General features: G+C 40.8%; 1 protein-coding gene across 1 annotated transcript in view; it reads right to left on the bottom strand.

The window, feature by feature from the left end:
* Positions 1–17,699, bottom strand: part of nrg3b (neuregulin 3b) — a gene marked incomplete at both ends in the record, with an annotated part of 418,765 nt that overhangs the window by 43,313 nt on the left and 357,753 nt on the right. Inside the window, 2 exon segments of the mRNA XM_080454810.1 lie at positions 3,684–3,710; positions 15,044–15,117. Coding sequence (XP_080310936.1) covers positions 3,684–3,710; positions 15,044–15,117 — 101 coding nt within the window.

The following is a 17,699-nucleotide window of genomic DNA, read 5'->3' as shown; positions in this document are numbered from 1 at the left end:
CGACGTAGGACCCAGATATTGAGCAGGACATCTTGACGGTACACGAAAGACGAATCAGCGGGGGTGCCTTTCCGTCGTTATGGGAACACGTTTGAACGAGGACAGTTTTGGTTGCAGTCCAAAATGTCCTGACCTCTCGTGTGTTCTTTTCAATGGCAAAGCCATCAGAAAGCCTCTCAAGCAACACAATACAGAGTTACAGTGACCGTCTTAACACATTGCCTGCCAAGGACCCATACATGTGTTCTTTCAAATCCAACACTTGCCTTGCCTGCCAAGAAGGCATAATATGCATAATAAAAATAATGTTTTCAGTGATTACGCCAGCGAGAGAAGGAATGGACGGATGTGACGTCATCCCAAAAAGTTTCACTTCCGTCCTCTCCTATGTTATGAAATGTAGAAAAACACATCTAGCTCGGATTGGTTCTTTTTTTGTTGAAAACGAGCCATATTCAACTGCCGATAGCAACAAAATGGACGATCACGGTTACAACATTTTTGTTCCGGTGGATAGGCGAGACTTTGTTTACATCCGTATCCACATCGTGGCTTCCCATGGCTCTCCGTGGATCTTCAAAATAAGGTCAAAACGGCGGAATTTTGGCGGAATAATTCATTAATTAATTCCTGGCAGTCAATGTGTTAACTTTGTGAAAACAGAGTGCTGTGTTGTTGCTTGACATTTCACTACCTTCACCTTTATTTTCCTCAGTTCACTGCCAGCAATGATTTTGGAGGGATTTATATATACGTCAATGGATATGAATTAGGGAGGCTGTCGCTCAGGAGGAGGTAGAGTGGGACGTCTTGGAACCGGAAGGTTCTATAGGTTCGATCCCCTGGCTCCTCCGGGCTGCATGTCAAAGTGTCCTTGAGCAAGACACTGAACCCTGTAAGTGAACCTCTGAACCAGATGAGCAGGTTGGTGCCTGCATTGTTTGTTTATGGTGCATCGTCACCCCAAGGGGTCTTTTGTACACCTCAAAACAGAAAAAAAACACGGTATCAAGAAATAGTACACAAACAGAAGTAAAATAAAACTGACGAAAACACAAGCATAAACAGTCAAAACATTTGGTTCAGTTAAAGGCAGTGGTGAAAGTGGGCCGGAAGATTAGGTGCCGGAACGCCGTACCGTTAAGAAAAATTCGAAGGTAGTTGTGAAAATCCCATATTAAATAACCTGCCACAGCCCCATGGCCATGTTCAAGAAGAAAACATAATCTACAAACGTCAGATTAACATACACAATTATTACATTTTCTAATAAAGTGCTTTTGAATTGTTCCACTGTGTGTTTGTGTCAGCTTAATCCGTGCTATTTTTACGGTGTTTATTTATTTTACGGAGCCGAGAAGCGTCTCCTCTTCTCCAGCGAAACGAAACTGGGACTGGGATCAATTCACTTTGCAGCTTGGAGATCCGGTATAAAACGGATACGGAAACGGCCTTTGTCCGTGCCTATGTGTGTGTGTGTGCAAATTACCGGATAAAGAAGGCGGGCTTTACGACGAATTAAATCCCACCAACGTTCAAAACATGTTTCTGGTTGGCTGACAGACTAGCATAGTTAGTTCTGATTGGTTCAACACGTCTTTACTGGAGAAAAAAAAGAAAAGAAAAGAAACGCGAGGGGAAATAAACACTGTTTTGATGAAGAATGCAATTTTTAAAATAAATGAAGCACAATGCAACGAAAACTAACTGAGATGTTTAAGAGAAAAGAAGACAGAGTTGAAGAAGCTGACAATGTGGTTAAAAACAAAGTTTGTAGAACAACAACGCCCAGGTACAGTGGTGGGAAAAGTACTCAATTACTTAAGTAAAAGTATCAAAACTGCAATGTATGTATGTAAAGCACTCTGTTAAAAGTTTGGAATTGAAAATTTACTTGAGTGAAAGTACAAAAGTATTGGTATCAAAATGTACTTAAAGTACCAAAAGTAAAACTACTAAAATGTTTGAAAATAGCAAATCTACAAGCTTGTGGAGCTTGTAGATCGGCTATTTTCAAATAGCCTAGGTATAAAATAGGGCTAAAGGGAGTAATGTATGATTTATAATGTAATAATGTATATCTGCAAAGTAACTAAAGTTTTCAAATAATGTAGGCTGGGGGAAAAAAGCCTATGGTTATACCTATAACTTATAGGTATAACTGTGGCAAAATCTATGCATTTTACGGCGAAGCCCAGTTCCGGCAAGAAGTCTCAGCCACTTTCACCCCTGGTTAAAGGCGAAACTGTACAGTAGTTCAAAGAGAAAAGGTTTACCTCCACTGTTGTGTGAATGGGTGAAGGTAATGCACATTGTAACGCTTTGGAGAAAGGCGCTATATAACCATTCAACAAACAACAAACAACATTGCATTTCACAGTTGTGACTGCCACTTCAATCCAATAAGGTAAGCTTGTGTAAATGTAAAAAAACTGCGTGGTGATGTGATACGTTGCTCAGTTCACTGTAACCTCATCTACCGTCTGTCTGTCTGTCTGTGTCCATCCATCTATGTTTCCATCCATATCTCTCTAGTTTTCACTTTCCCTGATGAATGTGTGAGCAGTTTAGAGAGAAGTCATTTAGTTGTCAGATTGAAATCAGGAGAGTGAGGAGAGTTTAGTAGTCTTTAGTTCACTCTGCTCCTCTTCCTTCCTCCTCCTTGGTTTCATAAGAGTGTGAGATGAAGCGGATATAGCAAGACGTTTGTGTGTGTGAGTGTGTGTGTGTGTGTGTGTGTGTGTGTGTCTGTGCGCGCGTGCGTGCGTGTTACTTATAATTATATACTTGAGGGCCAAATCTTCCCACAAGTAAAGCAGAATGTGTGAAATAGACATTGTGAGGACACATTTCCATGTCCTCATAAGAAAAGTGTAAAAAGAAAACACTGCTCATCTGCCAGTAGACTTGGGTGCTGGAGCCAAAAGGAAACCAAATGAACAAAACAAGGCAGCCTCCGCACACTCAAAGCTCTGCAAAAATCTGATTTTATTTTTTAAAGCAAGCTTTTGGTCTTAGACCTTCTTCATACATCTGAAGACGATCTATGAAAAATGTGCTTTTTGCACAGCTTTGAGTGTGCAGAGGCTTGTATTGTTCACTTGTCCTCTCAAGAGAAATGGTTGTCTTACTGTGTGGTTAAAAAATAATTGTAAAGTTAGGCTTACAATTCCCGAAAAAAATCTGATTAGGATTAGTGAGGGTTAAAAATGACAAAACATCTGTGTGTGTCTGCAGACTTGCAGAGGTGTTTTTTGGCTTCCCCCATCATCCTTACCTCTCTCTCTCTCTCTCTCTCTCTCTCTCTCTCTCTCTCTCTCTCTCTCTCTCTCTCTCTCTCTCTCTCTCTCTCTCTCTCTCTCTCTCTCTCTCTCTCTCTCTCTCTCTCTCTCTCTCTCTCTCACACACACAATACTAGGCTCCATGCAGATAGAATCCACCCCAGTGTTTCCATGGAAACTGGCCCATATTCATTTGCCAAGGTGAGTGTGTGTGTGTGTGTGTGTGTGTGTGTGTGTGTGTGTGTGTGTGTGTGTGTGTGTGTGTGTGTGTGTGTGTGTGTGTGTGTGTGTGTGTGTGTGTGTGTGTGTGTGTGTGTGTGTGTGTGTGTGTGGCGTGTGCGCTTCCTGGGGAGGTACAGAGATATGAAGTGATGTCATGTGGTCAATGGAACAATTCCTCACCCATGAACTCAATCCCAAGTTCATCCGCTGCTTCCATCCAAGGTCAGGCAGCCACGGGGGGAGAGAGAGAGAGAGAGAGAGAGAGAGAGAGAGAGAGAGAGAGAGAGAGAGAGAGAGAGAGAGAGAGAGAGAGAGAGAGAGAGAGAGAGAGAGAGAGAGAGAGAGGAGATAAAAAGGAGAGAATAGGACAGAAGGGAAGAGAAAATAATTCAATTATTACAGCTTGAAGCATTTCTAACTTCCTTTGTACTCACTCACTAGAGCATGTTGTTTGTTGGACCACTTCCTCTGACATCTTCCTGTCTTTTCTTTATCAAATAATGTGCTGACTCATCATCCTCACACACTTCTCCTTGTTGAAGGTCTTTACACACCAACACAGTGCACTGACTGAACAGTGAATGGCTTGGTTTTACCATGCAAACACCAGCAACCATCTGTTTTATAAAGAGCTGGAGAGACAAGGAGACTCCTTTTACTGAACAAACACTCTATAGCAATGAGTACTATCAGAATATAGAGCCATTTAACACTTATTTTAACCAAAGAAAATCCCTTACCCTACCTTTAACCATATAGGGTTTAAGTGGTTAATTCCATCATATCGAGTGCATTAGCAGCATCCTACGGCCCTGTGGTTGTCGTTATGTATCACTATCTGCAAACAGACTGTTTCAAATCACGTCATGCTGTTGGTTGTTTTGGTCACACTATGCTCGGATCTCGGGTGAAATATTTTGAATTGTTTTGTTATGCAAGGTTTTGAAAGGATATCAGTTCAACAAATATTATTGACGTGCAAATACATCACACAAATAAATTAGCCCTAGTGTGTGTAGTACAATGCAGTCTGGAGACAGTAATCAGATTCATTATTATGTATTAACAAAGTACATTTTCTGCAGATTGAACTGAACAATGGGGGTTCGTTTTTATACCTTCTTGAGGACCTACCTTTTGGCATACAATTAGTGGTGGAAAAAGTACTCAAATGTTTTACTCAAGTAAAAGTATCAATACTGCAATGTAGAAATACTCTGTTACAAGTGAAAGTCCGGAATTCAACATTTCAAAATTCTAAACGTTTGCATTTGTTTTGATACTTTAAGTACAAAAGTACTCATTGTGTCAGAAGTTCAAAATGTATAAAATAGCCGATCTACAAGCTCACAATGCGTCGCATTGTGAGCTTGTAGATCTGCTATTTTCAAATGGCCGAAATGTATAGGGCTGGAGTGGTTAGTGTGTTTGCGATAATAATCAAAGTCTAAAAAGTAACTAGTAACTAAAGTTTCCAAATAATTGTAGTGGAGTAAAAGTACAATATTTGCTTCTGAGATGTAGTGGAGTAGAAGTGAAAGTATTGAAAACTGAAAATACTCCAGTAAAGTAAAAATACCTCAACATTGTACTTAAGTATAGTACTTGAGTAAATGTACTTAGTTGCTTTCCACCACTGCATACAATAATGTGATGTATCATGATGAATTACTACATACGATTACACACTTAGGTCAGTCTGACCCCTGTGAAATTCATCCATTGCATCAATCAGCTTTATATAACTGTTTCCCCCGGAACATTCTGGTACAACACAGATACAAACAGGATATTACCAGGGTTCAATTAACCTTGAATTTAGTACTGCACCATAACTGTTTGGCAACCTAATGGCTTATAGACATGTGGCTCTTTGAAATAAATTTGGAACACATGACTGATACATATAGATGGAATACATGAGTATATACAGTAGGCTATAGTTGCTCATAGGATTCCACAACATGTGCAGGTGTGTAAAGTAACTATTAAGTACATTTACTCAAGGACTGTACTTAAGAAAAATATTGAGGTATTTTTTACTTTACTGGAGTATTTCCAATTTTCAGTACTTTTACTTCTACTCCACTACATCTCAGAGGCAAATATTGTACTTTTACTCCACTACAATTATTTGTATATTTTGATTATTATTACAAAACACACATTACTCACTTCAGCCCTTTTTGGCCATTTGAAAATAGCCACTCTACAAGCTCGCGATGCGACGCATTGTGAGCTTGTAGATCGGCTATTTTCAAATGTTTTTTATACATTTTATACATTGGAAAACTTGAGTACTTTCTACTTTTGGTACTTTAGGTACAATTTGATGCCAATACTTTAGTACTTCTACTCAAGTACATTTTGAATTCCGAACTTTTACATGTAACAGAGCATTTTTACATTGAAGTATTGCTACTTTAACTTAAGTAAAAAAAATTAGTATTTTTTCCACCACTGCACATGTGTAAAAAAGAGAAGAGACTGTAGCCACAGTTCCCAGCAACGTATATTCAGAACGTTCCGGTTCTGGAGAACCGCTCCTCCGAACAACTTGACACTCGACACTGCACGTCCGTGTGCCCACAGCAACAGAGCCAACAAGTATGAAATTGATCGGATGAGCGGTTCACAAGATATGTGAAGGAAAGTCAGACAGACAGACATGGAAATTATATATAGATAATATCATTGATATTCCACCTTTGTTTCCTCAAGCTGTGTGTATAGCTACTCTGTTTAAATCGTTTTGGGGACTTGCTTCGTGGCTTTAAGGAAGCAGACACAAAGCATTCTTCACAGTTTGTGTTTTGATATATTAAGCATTCATAGAGTTATCCTACAATTCATAGAGCAGCCAGTTCTTTGAAATGGGTAAAGGGAGGAACGATGAACAAACAGCTTGGCCGGAATTAGATCTAGAAAATAGAAGTGAAAGGTGGAGTGTGGTGGAGGGTTATATGTGATTGAAATTGCCTGGTACACGTCTGATGCATTGATTCATCTCAGCCATTTCACGGAATGCACTTATTCTGTCTCCACACACACTTCTTTTCAATATTCACATGGATTTGGTGAAGACGTATGTTGTCACACACACACGCACACGCACACACACACACACACACACACACACACACACACACACACACACACACACACACACACACACACACACACACACACACACACACACACCCACCCACCACAGTTAAGTCCTCCCCTCAATCCCATCGCTGGGGAAATGGATGAAGAGAAGCACTCATGTTCTTTTCATCGTGACAGCAGACTTTTTTCTTTTTTTTCACACCACTGTAATGTAATCTGATTCCAATTAAAATGAAACCCTCACACTTTAATTGCTTTTTCTGGCAGAGGTGGTCTGGGTTTTAAATAGAATGCGGCTGCAAGTCCTTGACAGATTATTTGGTGGACACGCACACACACACACACACACACACAAAAAATTGGCTACGGGCAAAAAAAAAGCCCATCTGTTAGAGAATGTGATTGGACTACAGAATGAGAAAACAGCTTTCTAACTTTGACGAAAAAATTAAGCATATGTCAAACTAACGAGAAGAAATCCCACACAGATGCTGAACGCCCTCAATATACATTAATCTAAGTGCAGGGCTACAGTATGTCCGGGGAAAGACCTGGCATGGACAAGCATTAAGATGGTGTAAGTATTAAAGGAGCATTTCACCCACTTTCAACCTATCTTTACATAATTTGACCTCATAATGAGCATTTAATTCATTATAAGATGGCATCGTGTCTGTCTACTCACTCTGTGTCTCAGAAGACGGCTGTGGAGTTCAGAAATCCGCCTGCCAGTGAATTATTATTATAATTAGTTTTATATAAATTTTGTATTATGATTAAAATCTTAGTGTTTTGCCAATTATTTGAGGGCCCACAGGTTGATAACCACCGAGTGCATAAACGGTGCAAACACTTCATCCAGCAACAAATGCTGTCTGGATAAGCTCTCCCTCCTGAAGGTGACTCGCTGCCCATGGCTGGATGGGAGGGGGGAGCTGGACACCCATAACAGTCACTGCAATATTCTCACAGATTATTCTAGTTTAGTCATCTTGTGTTGATATTGGAATTGGGATAATATGTACCACGGCATGGATATACTGTAAGTCTACCACCACCTAGTGGATATTGTGATCCAGATTGTGATTGGTTGGTGTTAGCGTTTGGAAGGGGAATGTCATCAGGTAGAGAGAGTCAGTGGCCCTCATTTATCAACGCGGTGTAGACCAAATAATGGCCGTACGGTGAGATCACCGCAACTTTCGGCATTCATTAATATATCCTGACTTTGACTTTAGCGCACGGCCCGCTCAGATCTCACGTCAGGTCTGAGGCAGTTGTACTTTGGCTACACCCATTTGTTCCATTGTAGACCTGCGGAGCAGCATTGTCTGACTGTCTGACAGGCATCTGGACACATGTATCCACTCCAAAATGTATATCTAACACACTAATAAATTATCCCAGTGGAAATATAACATTTTATAAACTCATTTAAACAAACTGCTTTAACAGTCATTCAGATAAGATTGCAGATCTGGCAGCAATGGCTATTTAAAAATAGCAGATCTACAAGCTCACAACGTGTCGTATCGCGATGCGTTGAGAACTTGTAGATCCGCTATTTTCAAAATATAAGAGCGCTTATGCGAGAGAATTTTCAGGAGCTCAAGAGCTCAAGATGAAGAGGCAGCACATTCGTCAATTTGACACTTTATTGACTGACCCAAGGCATCGACAGCTAACGCAGGGATCAAGCAAATCTCTGTCTAAACATCGACAACGTCTATACATGATGCTAGTGCAGTGGTTATAAAACAGTTTCATGTCAAAGACGCCGAAGAATTCACATGTATTTGGAAACGAAGTGCTAGAGGAAATTATCAGCATCAGCCAGGGACACCTGGGACACTTGACCAAGCAGCTGTATTTGATGAGTAGGTAATGAGAATGGGTTGACATATCCACTCATTCAACGCTTCAGTTCAATTCAATGTTTTCCAAACGGATGGAGTATCTTGCATTGTAAAGATATGGCTTCCACTTTTATGACTCAGCATTACTGTCGCTCTGCCATAGACACATTTGGCCAGACCAAAGCAATGGATGATGCAGCATCGTATTGGTGATCATCTATTCCAGTGGTTCTCAACCTTTTCAGGCCGCGCGACCCCCCCAAATAATATAATACATATTTGAACTGGGGACCCCCCACAATAATAATATTTGGACTGGGGACCCCCCACAATAATAATATGTGGACTGGGGACCCCCCACAATAATAATATTTGGACTGGGGACCCCCCACAATAATAATATGTGGACTGGGGACCCCCCACAAAAATAATATTTGGACTGGGGACCTCCCACCCCGACAAGCACTTGGAATTGCAGGAGTTGAGGCATTACATTTAGTCTGACTCGGTCAGACTGTCACTTTACTGTCATCTGGGGACCCCCCCCCCCCCCACAAAAAAAAAGTAGCGGTTGAGAACCATGGATCTATTCAAGCCGTTGAATCCCTGTGATCGCCCAACAGAACACACTAATAATCCCCTCGAAATGGTGATGACATCACAGCCAGCAAAGCTGATGTCATTTCAACTGATGCCCTTCCCGTCCTCACAATCGGCCCCCCCACATGATGGCGTACATTTTACACCATCATGTTGGAGGCCTTGAGGACCTCTGTGTGTGTGTGTGTGTGTGTGTGTGTGTGTGTGTGTGTGTGTGTGTGTGTGTGTGTGTGTGTGTGTGTGTGTGTGTGTGTGTGTGTGTGTGTGTGTGTGTGTGTGTGTGTGTGTGTGCGCACGCGCATGCGTCTTGAGGTGTGAAAAGTCTGCTGTCCGATGAAAAGAACATGAGTGCTCCTCGTCATCCATTTCCCCAGCGCTGGGATTGAGGGAAGGACTTAACTGTACTTGCTCGCGCGTGCGTGCGTGCATGCGTGTGAAAGTCTAAAGTCCTTTGCGGCTACTTACAGTGCTTGTACCAAGGGGAGATAAAAAGCTGAAATTAGAAGCCTCCCTTTATCCCCACTGTTGGTAAATCATCTGAGGAAAAGACAACAGCTGCATGATTTAACCCACAGCATCAAACCCAAGCCAGGGATTTTAGAGGCACTGATTTCCAAGTGGCCGACTGTGGTACTGCAACATTAAGTATTTAGCATGCGCTGGGTAAGAAACATCAATTAAATGAATGGCCCGGGATTTCCGGTCCGTTCTCTAGGTATTATATAGCTTTATGATAACGCCTCCCCGCAATCTCACAGCCTCATCACTTCCTGACATCATTACATCACTTCCTGTCTCCTGATTAGCTGATCTAGACACCATTACACCGAGACCCCAGAACCCAGTGGTTGCACTGAAGCGCATTGGACATGCTGGCCATTCATAGGTACTGCAGCTCAAAACGGCCTGGGGCCACTAACACGAACGAGCGAAAACGGTTTCGACCAATGGGCTCGACTCACGAGCTTGCGCATGGGGCTATTTCCCAACCCGGAAGAAGGGGTGATTTCGGCCCATGCGCTGGGTGAGCAACTCAATGCGAGGTGGATGGAAGTGGATATCCGGTGCCCTCTCTGTTATTTTTAACTCTATGCATTTACACTCACATGCTCCTAGATATTTGATGAGGTGAGATCTACATCAGTGGTTCCCAAAGTGGGGTCCCTCAGGGACCCCCCGGGGGTTCTTTGAGTTATGGGGGACCTTTTAATCAAAGGGTTTGAGGACCACTGATCTACATCATCATATCTACCATCCTCCATCGCCCCCGCTCCTAACTCTCTCTCTCTCTCCATGCCCTCTACAGAACAGTCCAGCAGGGAATTCTTGGCAGGGTAGTGCTTCTCTCTCTGGCTGAGTGTTTTATGAGATATGCCTTACAGCCACAGCCACAGCCACACACACACACACACACACACACACACACACACACACACACACACACACACACACACACACACACACACACACACACACACACACACACACACACGCGCGCGCAAACGCGCGCACGTTGCTGAAGGGGTGCGGGGTCACGTGTTAGTCAGGTGGGAGCTCTCTTTTTATTGGCTGCTTGTTCAGGCGTTACTGGGGCGAAGGAAGAGGGGATACGATAGTGTAACTTATTTGTAATTTAATATATTAAAAGGACCACTTCGGCCATTTTCATCCGTATCTTCATATAATTGGTCCTCACTAATGCTCATTATAATATGGTACCGTCTCAGAGAAGGGCTGTGGACAGTTCTTGAGCATTTCCAAATTTCAGTACTTTTACTTCTACTCCACTACATCTCTGAGGCAAATATTGTACTTTTACTCCACACAATTATTTGAAAACTTTAGTTACATTGTAGATTTTTGTTTATTATTACAAAACATACATTAACCACCGCTTGTAGATCTGCTATTTTCAAAATAGGGTGCCAAGATTTTCATGTGAAATATATATGCTGCATAATGAGTACTTTCTACTTTTGGTACTTCAAGTACATTTTGAATTCTGGACTATTCATTGTAACAGAGTATTTCTACATTGCAGTATTGACACTTTTACTTAAGTAAAACATGTGAGTACCTTTTCCACCACTGATTGTATGTCATAATATAAAACATAAAAATCAATGTGGTAAAAGTCAATCACAAAATGTTGATGTAAATTGTAAACAAATGAAGTACTCCATGTGGAGGGTGGATGTGGGGGGGCAGGGTTGTCAACTTGTAACAGCTTTCTCCATAATGGTCATGCTGCTTCAAGCACAGTATGCCCACCAAGTGCAGGGATGAGACGGCATGGGCTTCCGCACTTTGCTCAATCAGAAGAAAGTGGGCTTTTAGAGAGTTTGGCCTTGAAGAGACTAATACAGCTTGTTCCAGGCAGAGAGACTGAAATGGTTGGGTGTGTATGAGGCATAAGATGAGATATCTGTGAATCATGCAAAGCCACTCTAGCGCAGTACCAGAATAAAACTATGTAGTACTGGAAAATGAGCGTAATAGGCCCCCTTTCAATTGTGACTCATACCATTTTGCATTATTCTCCCAAAAGCGAAAGATACTTACTATTGTTCATGAAAAAAACAAGCCTATCTTGTTGTAAAGCTAGAAGCTGAAGCTGTTCCCAGGAGACCGAGAGATTTAAAAATGCCCTCCAGACTAAGACCGGCAGTGGTGTAAAGTAACTAAGTACATTTACTTAAGTACTGTACTTAAGTACAATTTTGAGGTATTTGTACTTTACTTGAGTATTTCCAATTTCCAATACTTTTACTTCTACTCCACTACATCTCAGAGGCAAATATTGTACTTTTACTCCACCACAATTATTTGAAAACTTTAGTTACTAGTTACTTTGAAGATTTTGATTATTATTATTATTACAAAACATACATTAACCACTTCAGCCCTATACATTTCGGCCGTTTGAAAATAGCCGATCTTACAAGCTCACAATGCGTCGCATTGTGAGCTTGTAGATCGGCTATTTTCAAAAGATTTTTGAAAACTTGAAATGGGACATTCTGCACAATGAGCACTTTCTACTTTTGGTACCTTAAGTATATTTGATACCAATACTTTTCTACTTTCACAAAATTTTGAATTCTGGACTTATATATTGCAGTATTGCTACTTTTACTTAAGTAAAACATTTGAGTACTTTTTCCACCACTGAAGACTGGTACAGAACAGAGCATCTGTTCTTGACCTTTTCTGCATCAGGTTCCACTCTAAAGAAAAACACTTAGGAAAGCGTTCGCGGCCCACCCTTTAGACCACTTTACGGCTGCCGTGTAAAGTGGTCAAATGGGTGGGCCGTGTGCATTTTCAGAGCATGTTTATTTCAACGATCAGTCAATCGATTGCGTTGCGGCTTGAATCAGTGGAACTATTACGTTGTATACTTTAAAGGGGAAGCTGTGTTGCTTACAGTATTATATCACTGTATACTATAAGGCAGAGGTTCTCAAACTTTTTTAATGTCAAAGACCCCCAAAATGATATGTATTTGGCCGCGGACCCCCATCTCAAATATTTTGTTCCAGGGACCCCCAGAAGCAAAGATTTGAGTTACAAATGTTCGCTTAAAAATAATATTCAAAGGTTTGCACTTTGCACACATTTTCACGATTTTTCAAAAATAGCAGATCTCCAAGCTCATAGCGTGGCACTCCGCGCTATGAGCTTGTATATCTGCTATTTTTGAATATTCAAAGTATAAAAGGTTAATATTATTGTGATGCTATGTTAAAGGGATACTTCACTTTCGGGCCGGGGACACATTTAAAAAATATATTAAAAATAAATGAAAAAAGTTATGGAAAAATCATGGCCCCCTCACGCATTAGAGTGTCCTACTAATGCGTGAGGGGGCCATGAATTTTCCATAACTTTTTTCATTTATTTTTAATATATTTTTTAAATGTGTCCCTCAAGGACCCTCGGGGGTCCCCGGTCCCCACTTTGAGAACCAATGCGATACGGTCAGTGTTACACAGCCTGCCATGTTTTTACCCTGCAGTAGTTTTTAACCTGAAGTGGAAAACAAACTGCTAAATCCTTTAAGTTCCTATTTATCGGTATTGCAATGAAACCTGCACCTTTGAAAGTTTTGAAGAAAAAAATACCATGGCATTTTATTTATTTATTTTACATTATTGTTTTAATACTAATCTCATTATTAAAATCTTAGTGGTTGGACAGTTATTTGGGGGCCGACTTGCAAAATTCTCCCGGCCCAGAGTATAGACACTGTGACTCTCACTGTCAACCATTTGAGGCTGTGTCTATTTTAATGATCACTTTGTGACAAATGCACATTATATTATTATATTTATCTGCTTGATCTATGGGTGTTATTTCATATGAGTGATAACATCTGATTTACTTATGCACGTTATTGTATCTGATTGATTATGTAACATGTTGGACACTATGAGATGATTGGACACTTCCTATTCACGTGAGGGTAATGGGTCTGATCAGGGGATGATTGAATGATTTGTGCCACCCGACGTTACTAATAGAGGGTGCTGCACAGGGGGGAGGGATCGAACAAACAAACCTGTATGCCAGTGTGGACGGGTGAAAATAGGAGATCTTCTAGGCGCCAACCTTACGGTTAAAGACAAAGTTTTAACTTAAGTTTGAGCTGCAGCCAAGCATCGTGAACTGTCGAGCCCTGCGGAGAACGGAACGTGTCGTTGCAATGCCGTGGGGAATCGTCAGCTGGATTTGTGAATGAACCGCCGGTCGCTGAGAGGATTCATACGGAGCCGCGGGTGCTAATCTAAGGAGCTAATAGACAATCGCGGGACCGCGGACGGAAGTGGCCGTCTCGGACCTTGACGTGGGACTGTTTATTATAGGCTGTGTAAACGCGTAAGCGACTCCGTGGTGGCGTTCTGACTCACTGTGTTATTGTTTATTGTTTAAGTGTGAACTTGTGATTTGAGAGCCTGCAAAGGACTTGGGAATTGTTTGGTTTGGGAGGGGCAGCTTGGGAAATAATGATTGTTTGTTGAATTGTTTATTTATCTGTTGTGTATTAGGGAAAGAGATATGGACAGAAGTCAATTTAAAGCATAAAGTGCATTCTTTATTTACCTTTTGCTGTGTGAATTATTATTTTGTGGCTTTATTACATAAAGTAATTCAGTTTAAAACCTACCGATCCTGTTGTTTTCCTTTAGTTAATAATTTCCCTTTCAAAGCAAAGGGCCGATTGTTACAACTTAATCGATTATTTTGGATGGAAACAACAAATGGAACCAAAGTAGCCTAGTATACTTTAAGTAGCCTATATTACGTTACACTACATTATATTTAATTGAGAGTCCATTAGCAGGGTCTCAGGGCATGCATATAGTGGCACTCAAGCAGAGGTGTAAAGTAACTATGTGCATGTACTCAAGTACTGTACTTAAGTACAATTTTGAGGTATTTTTACTTCCTTCAGTATTTAATTTACCTTTTTTTTTCATATTCTGTCCAAACATCACGCAAATCAGTACACATATAGTCATGTGATCAAGACGGATGTGTCCGATATTTCATATTCCATCCTTAATTGGCTAACATTGGCTTCCAAAGTTTGCAAGATAGGTCAGTTTTGAACAAATTGCGATTTCTGTGAAATGTTGCACGCCCAGGAAGAAATGCCACCCTTTTAACATTGGCCTGTTATAGCGTCACCAGCAGGTCTAATTTAGCAAAACACATTGTTGGAACAAAATGCCTCAAATCATGAATACAGTGTCCGATTGCCGTGACAAACCTAAGAAGAAATTGCACCCTTTTCACATTGGCCTATTATAGCGCCACCAGGAGGCCACAATAACCTACCTGACCTGGTGGAGACCTGTGCTTCGAGGAGTACATTCACATGTATCACAATTCAATACAAAACTAACTTCAGGGTAGATAAACAGAGGTGTTGTACCGTACTGTGTGAATAATATGGTAAACAGATCATACTTGGGTCTGACAGAATGGCGTCCGTCTTGGGGACAAACTGGTCACAGCGCAGTCCATGGTATCCCTCCTTACACCTATAATGAAACAAACACATGCAGTACACATGTTAGATAAACTCCTTACACCTGCAGTACAGCAAGACACACATAGTACTGTATACATCATGACATCAAATGAAAGAGTTAGCATGCCTCCCACAGCAAACACGCACGCACACACGAACGCACACACGTCTTCCTTTACAGTATTATAGATACATAGAGAGAGATGGATGGATGTATGGAAGGATGTAAGGATGCACCGATATGAAAATTCTTGGCCAATACCGATGTTTAAAATAACAATTTAGCCGATAGCCGATACTGATATTTGTTTATTTAGTTTTTGGTAGTATTTCCCCCTCTTGTGCCAGGGAAACAAACACATATTCATTATAAGAAATAACTGTTCAGAATCTGCAGAAACACTCCTAACTCCTGTAACTTTAACCAGCAAAAAATAATCAAAACCCCCCAAAAAACGTTTATTTTTCAGGACGATACCGATGTTGACCGATAGTGGCAAATATCGTCCGATACCGATATGCGCACCCACCGGGAGGACATAGAGCTTACTCCTTCTCCTCCCCCCCAACACTCCCTGCTGACAGGTGCCGCCTCAGCCATGATGCACCACTAGAGTTCAAACTCTAGGTATGAACTATGAATACTAGTGTATGCAAAACTCATAACATTGTATGAACTAAATATAGAAATATCTGGGCTATGTATACTACTGTAGTGTATGAACTATGAACTATGTACAGTACGCTGGTGTATGAGCTGACACTAGCGGAGCTGCTCCATTGAGCTACAGCCACATGAAAGGAAACTGTAGTATATTTTTTTATTCTCATGAACACTAAATGATTTTTCTTTTGCCAGCCCTCGATCTCCTCTCACCTCTTCCCTTTTGAAAGACCCCCTGGAGACGATGCCATCCAGGCTATTATGAACAGGAAACTGTTGCCTGTAATATTTTCTATGCAGAAAAAAATAAATGGCCCTCTGGGTCTAGTGTCATCAATAACACAACACCGGTTTCCACCAGTTGCATAAGCAAACCAAGCAACATAGAATGCAATCACACCGTTTCACTGAGCAATCGAGAACAACGTGACCCGTTAGCAGACGTTCAAATTAGGTGCACAGCCAAGGCATATACAATGATGATGAAGGTTTATCAGCTGAAACGCATTTGTTGCTGTCCTGGTGAGGCTGAAAATAATACGTTTTTGGAAGGACTTATCAGTCTTCTTTCTCCTCAAAATATAAAACACAGAAATAATAAAATGAGAGATGAAGGGGTTGAAGTGATGGAGGGAGACAGTGAAATATTGTTGAGAAAAGAGGGTTGACAAGGAGAAGAGAAGAGAGGTGGTCTGGGGGGGTTGTATTGTGTATCAGTGTCTGCAGCCTCACTGATAGCACACGACTGACAGGAACTGCAGGTCCCAGTGGAACAGAGATTCACACTGGAATCAAATGAATGTCTGACTGCATCTCCCTCAGCGCTGGACATTTTCATCCAGGAAGAGGTTTTATTTTGTATTGCTGTAGTGGTTTAGTATGCAAGACCTACAGTAAAGATGTTTCAACAATGCAAGCACTCCTCACTCACACTGAATAATCTCACAATGTCCTATTCATTCCAGTGGTGGACAGTAACTAAGTACATTAAGGTAATTATTTTAGTTTCTCTTTACCTGATTAGATTTTTTTTTGGTGGTAGCATTTTCACTTTCACTCCACTACTAAATGAAAACAAACATTTTTTTAAATAAAATATAAAAATATTTTTTTTTTAGAAGGACTGTCAGTCACCAGAACCAAGGACGTGCGTTTTCAATGAATCTATGGATAAAATGGAGTTTGAGTTTGCTCACAAAACAACGCCAAACATGTTTGAAAGTGAAATATCCCTTTAACTGTTAGTTTGAACTCAAGTACAAACTTTACTAAGCAACTTTCACTTGTAGTGGAGTAATATTTGACCAGGAGTATCTAGTCTATACTTTGAGTCAAGTACCGGGGTTGAGTATTTTTACTGATTCAATCACAAATGTCATTGAACCACCAACCATCTCTGCTAATACCATATCAATTATCTGTAAACTAGCCCATACCCGGTCGACCCAAGACGGACACCAAGACGGACGGACAGACAGAGGTTACTCCAATTATATAGTAGGATGAGGATGATGATACTGATTGAGGTCACAGTTTGGGTTGGAACTGTAGAATAAAGCATGGCATGCTTCCTCACTAAACCTAACCAAATCACATGATAATTGAAGTGAAATATTATTAAACGTTGTGTTGGTATAGCCTTGAGACTGAACAAATGCCGCATGTGCTCTGTAGCTGTTAACTGTCTGATGACATTTAAACCATATCGTGTGATTCAGTCACTCTCTTAAAGATTATAATTATGAAACATAATGGTACATGTTATTGATAGTGCAGTTTATTAAGTGCACTGTGTTATTTGCTTCCTGTTAGCATAAAATCCAAGCAATTAGATGTAATTGCTTTAAAATGTTTCCAGCTGCTCTTAATGGAGCAGGTGCAGTTTGACATTCTGGGGTAAGAGTTGTTATTTTCTCCAGTAATGTATG

The sequence above is a fragment of the Gymnoscopelus braueri genome, assembly GCF_963280865.1.
Source record: "Gymnoscopelus braueri genome assembly, chromosome: 17".
In the NCBI taxonomy this organism is placed as follows: Eukaryota; Metazoa; Chordata; class Actinopteri; order Myctophiformes; family Myctophidae; genus Gymnoscopelus; species Gymnoscopelus braueri.
This window is presented reverse-complemented; position numbering and strand designations above follow the sequence as displayed.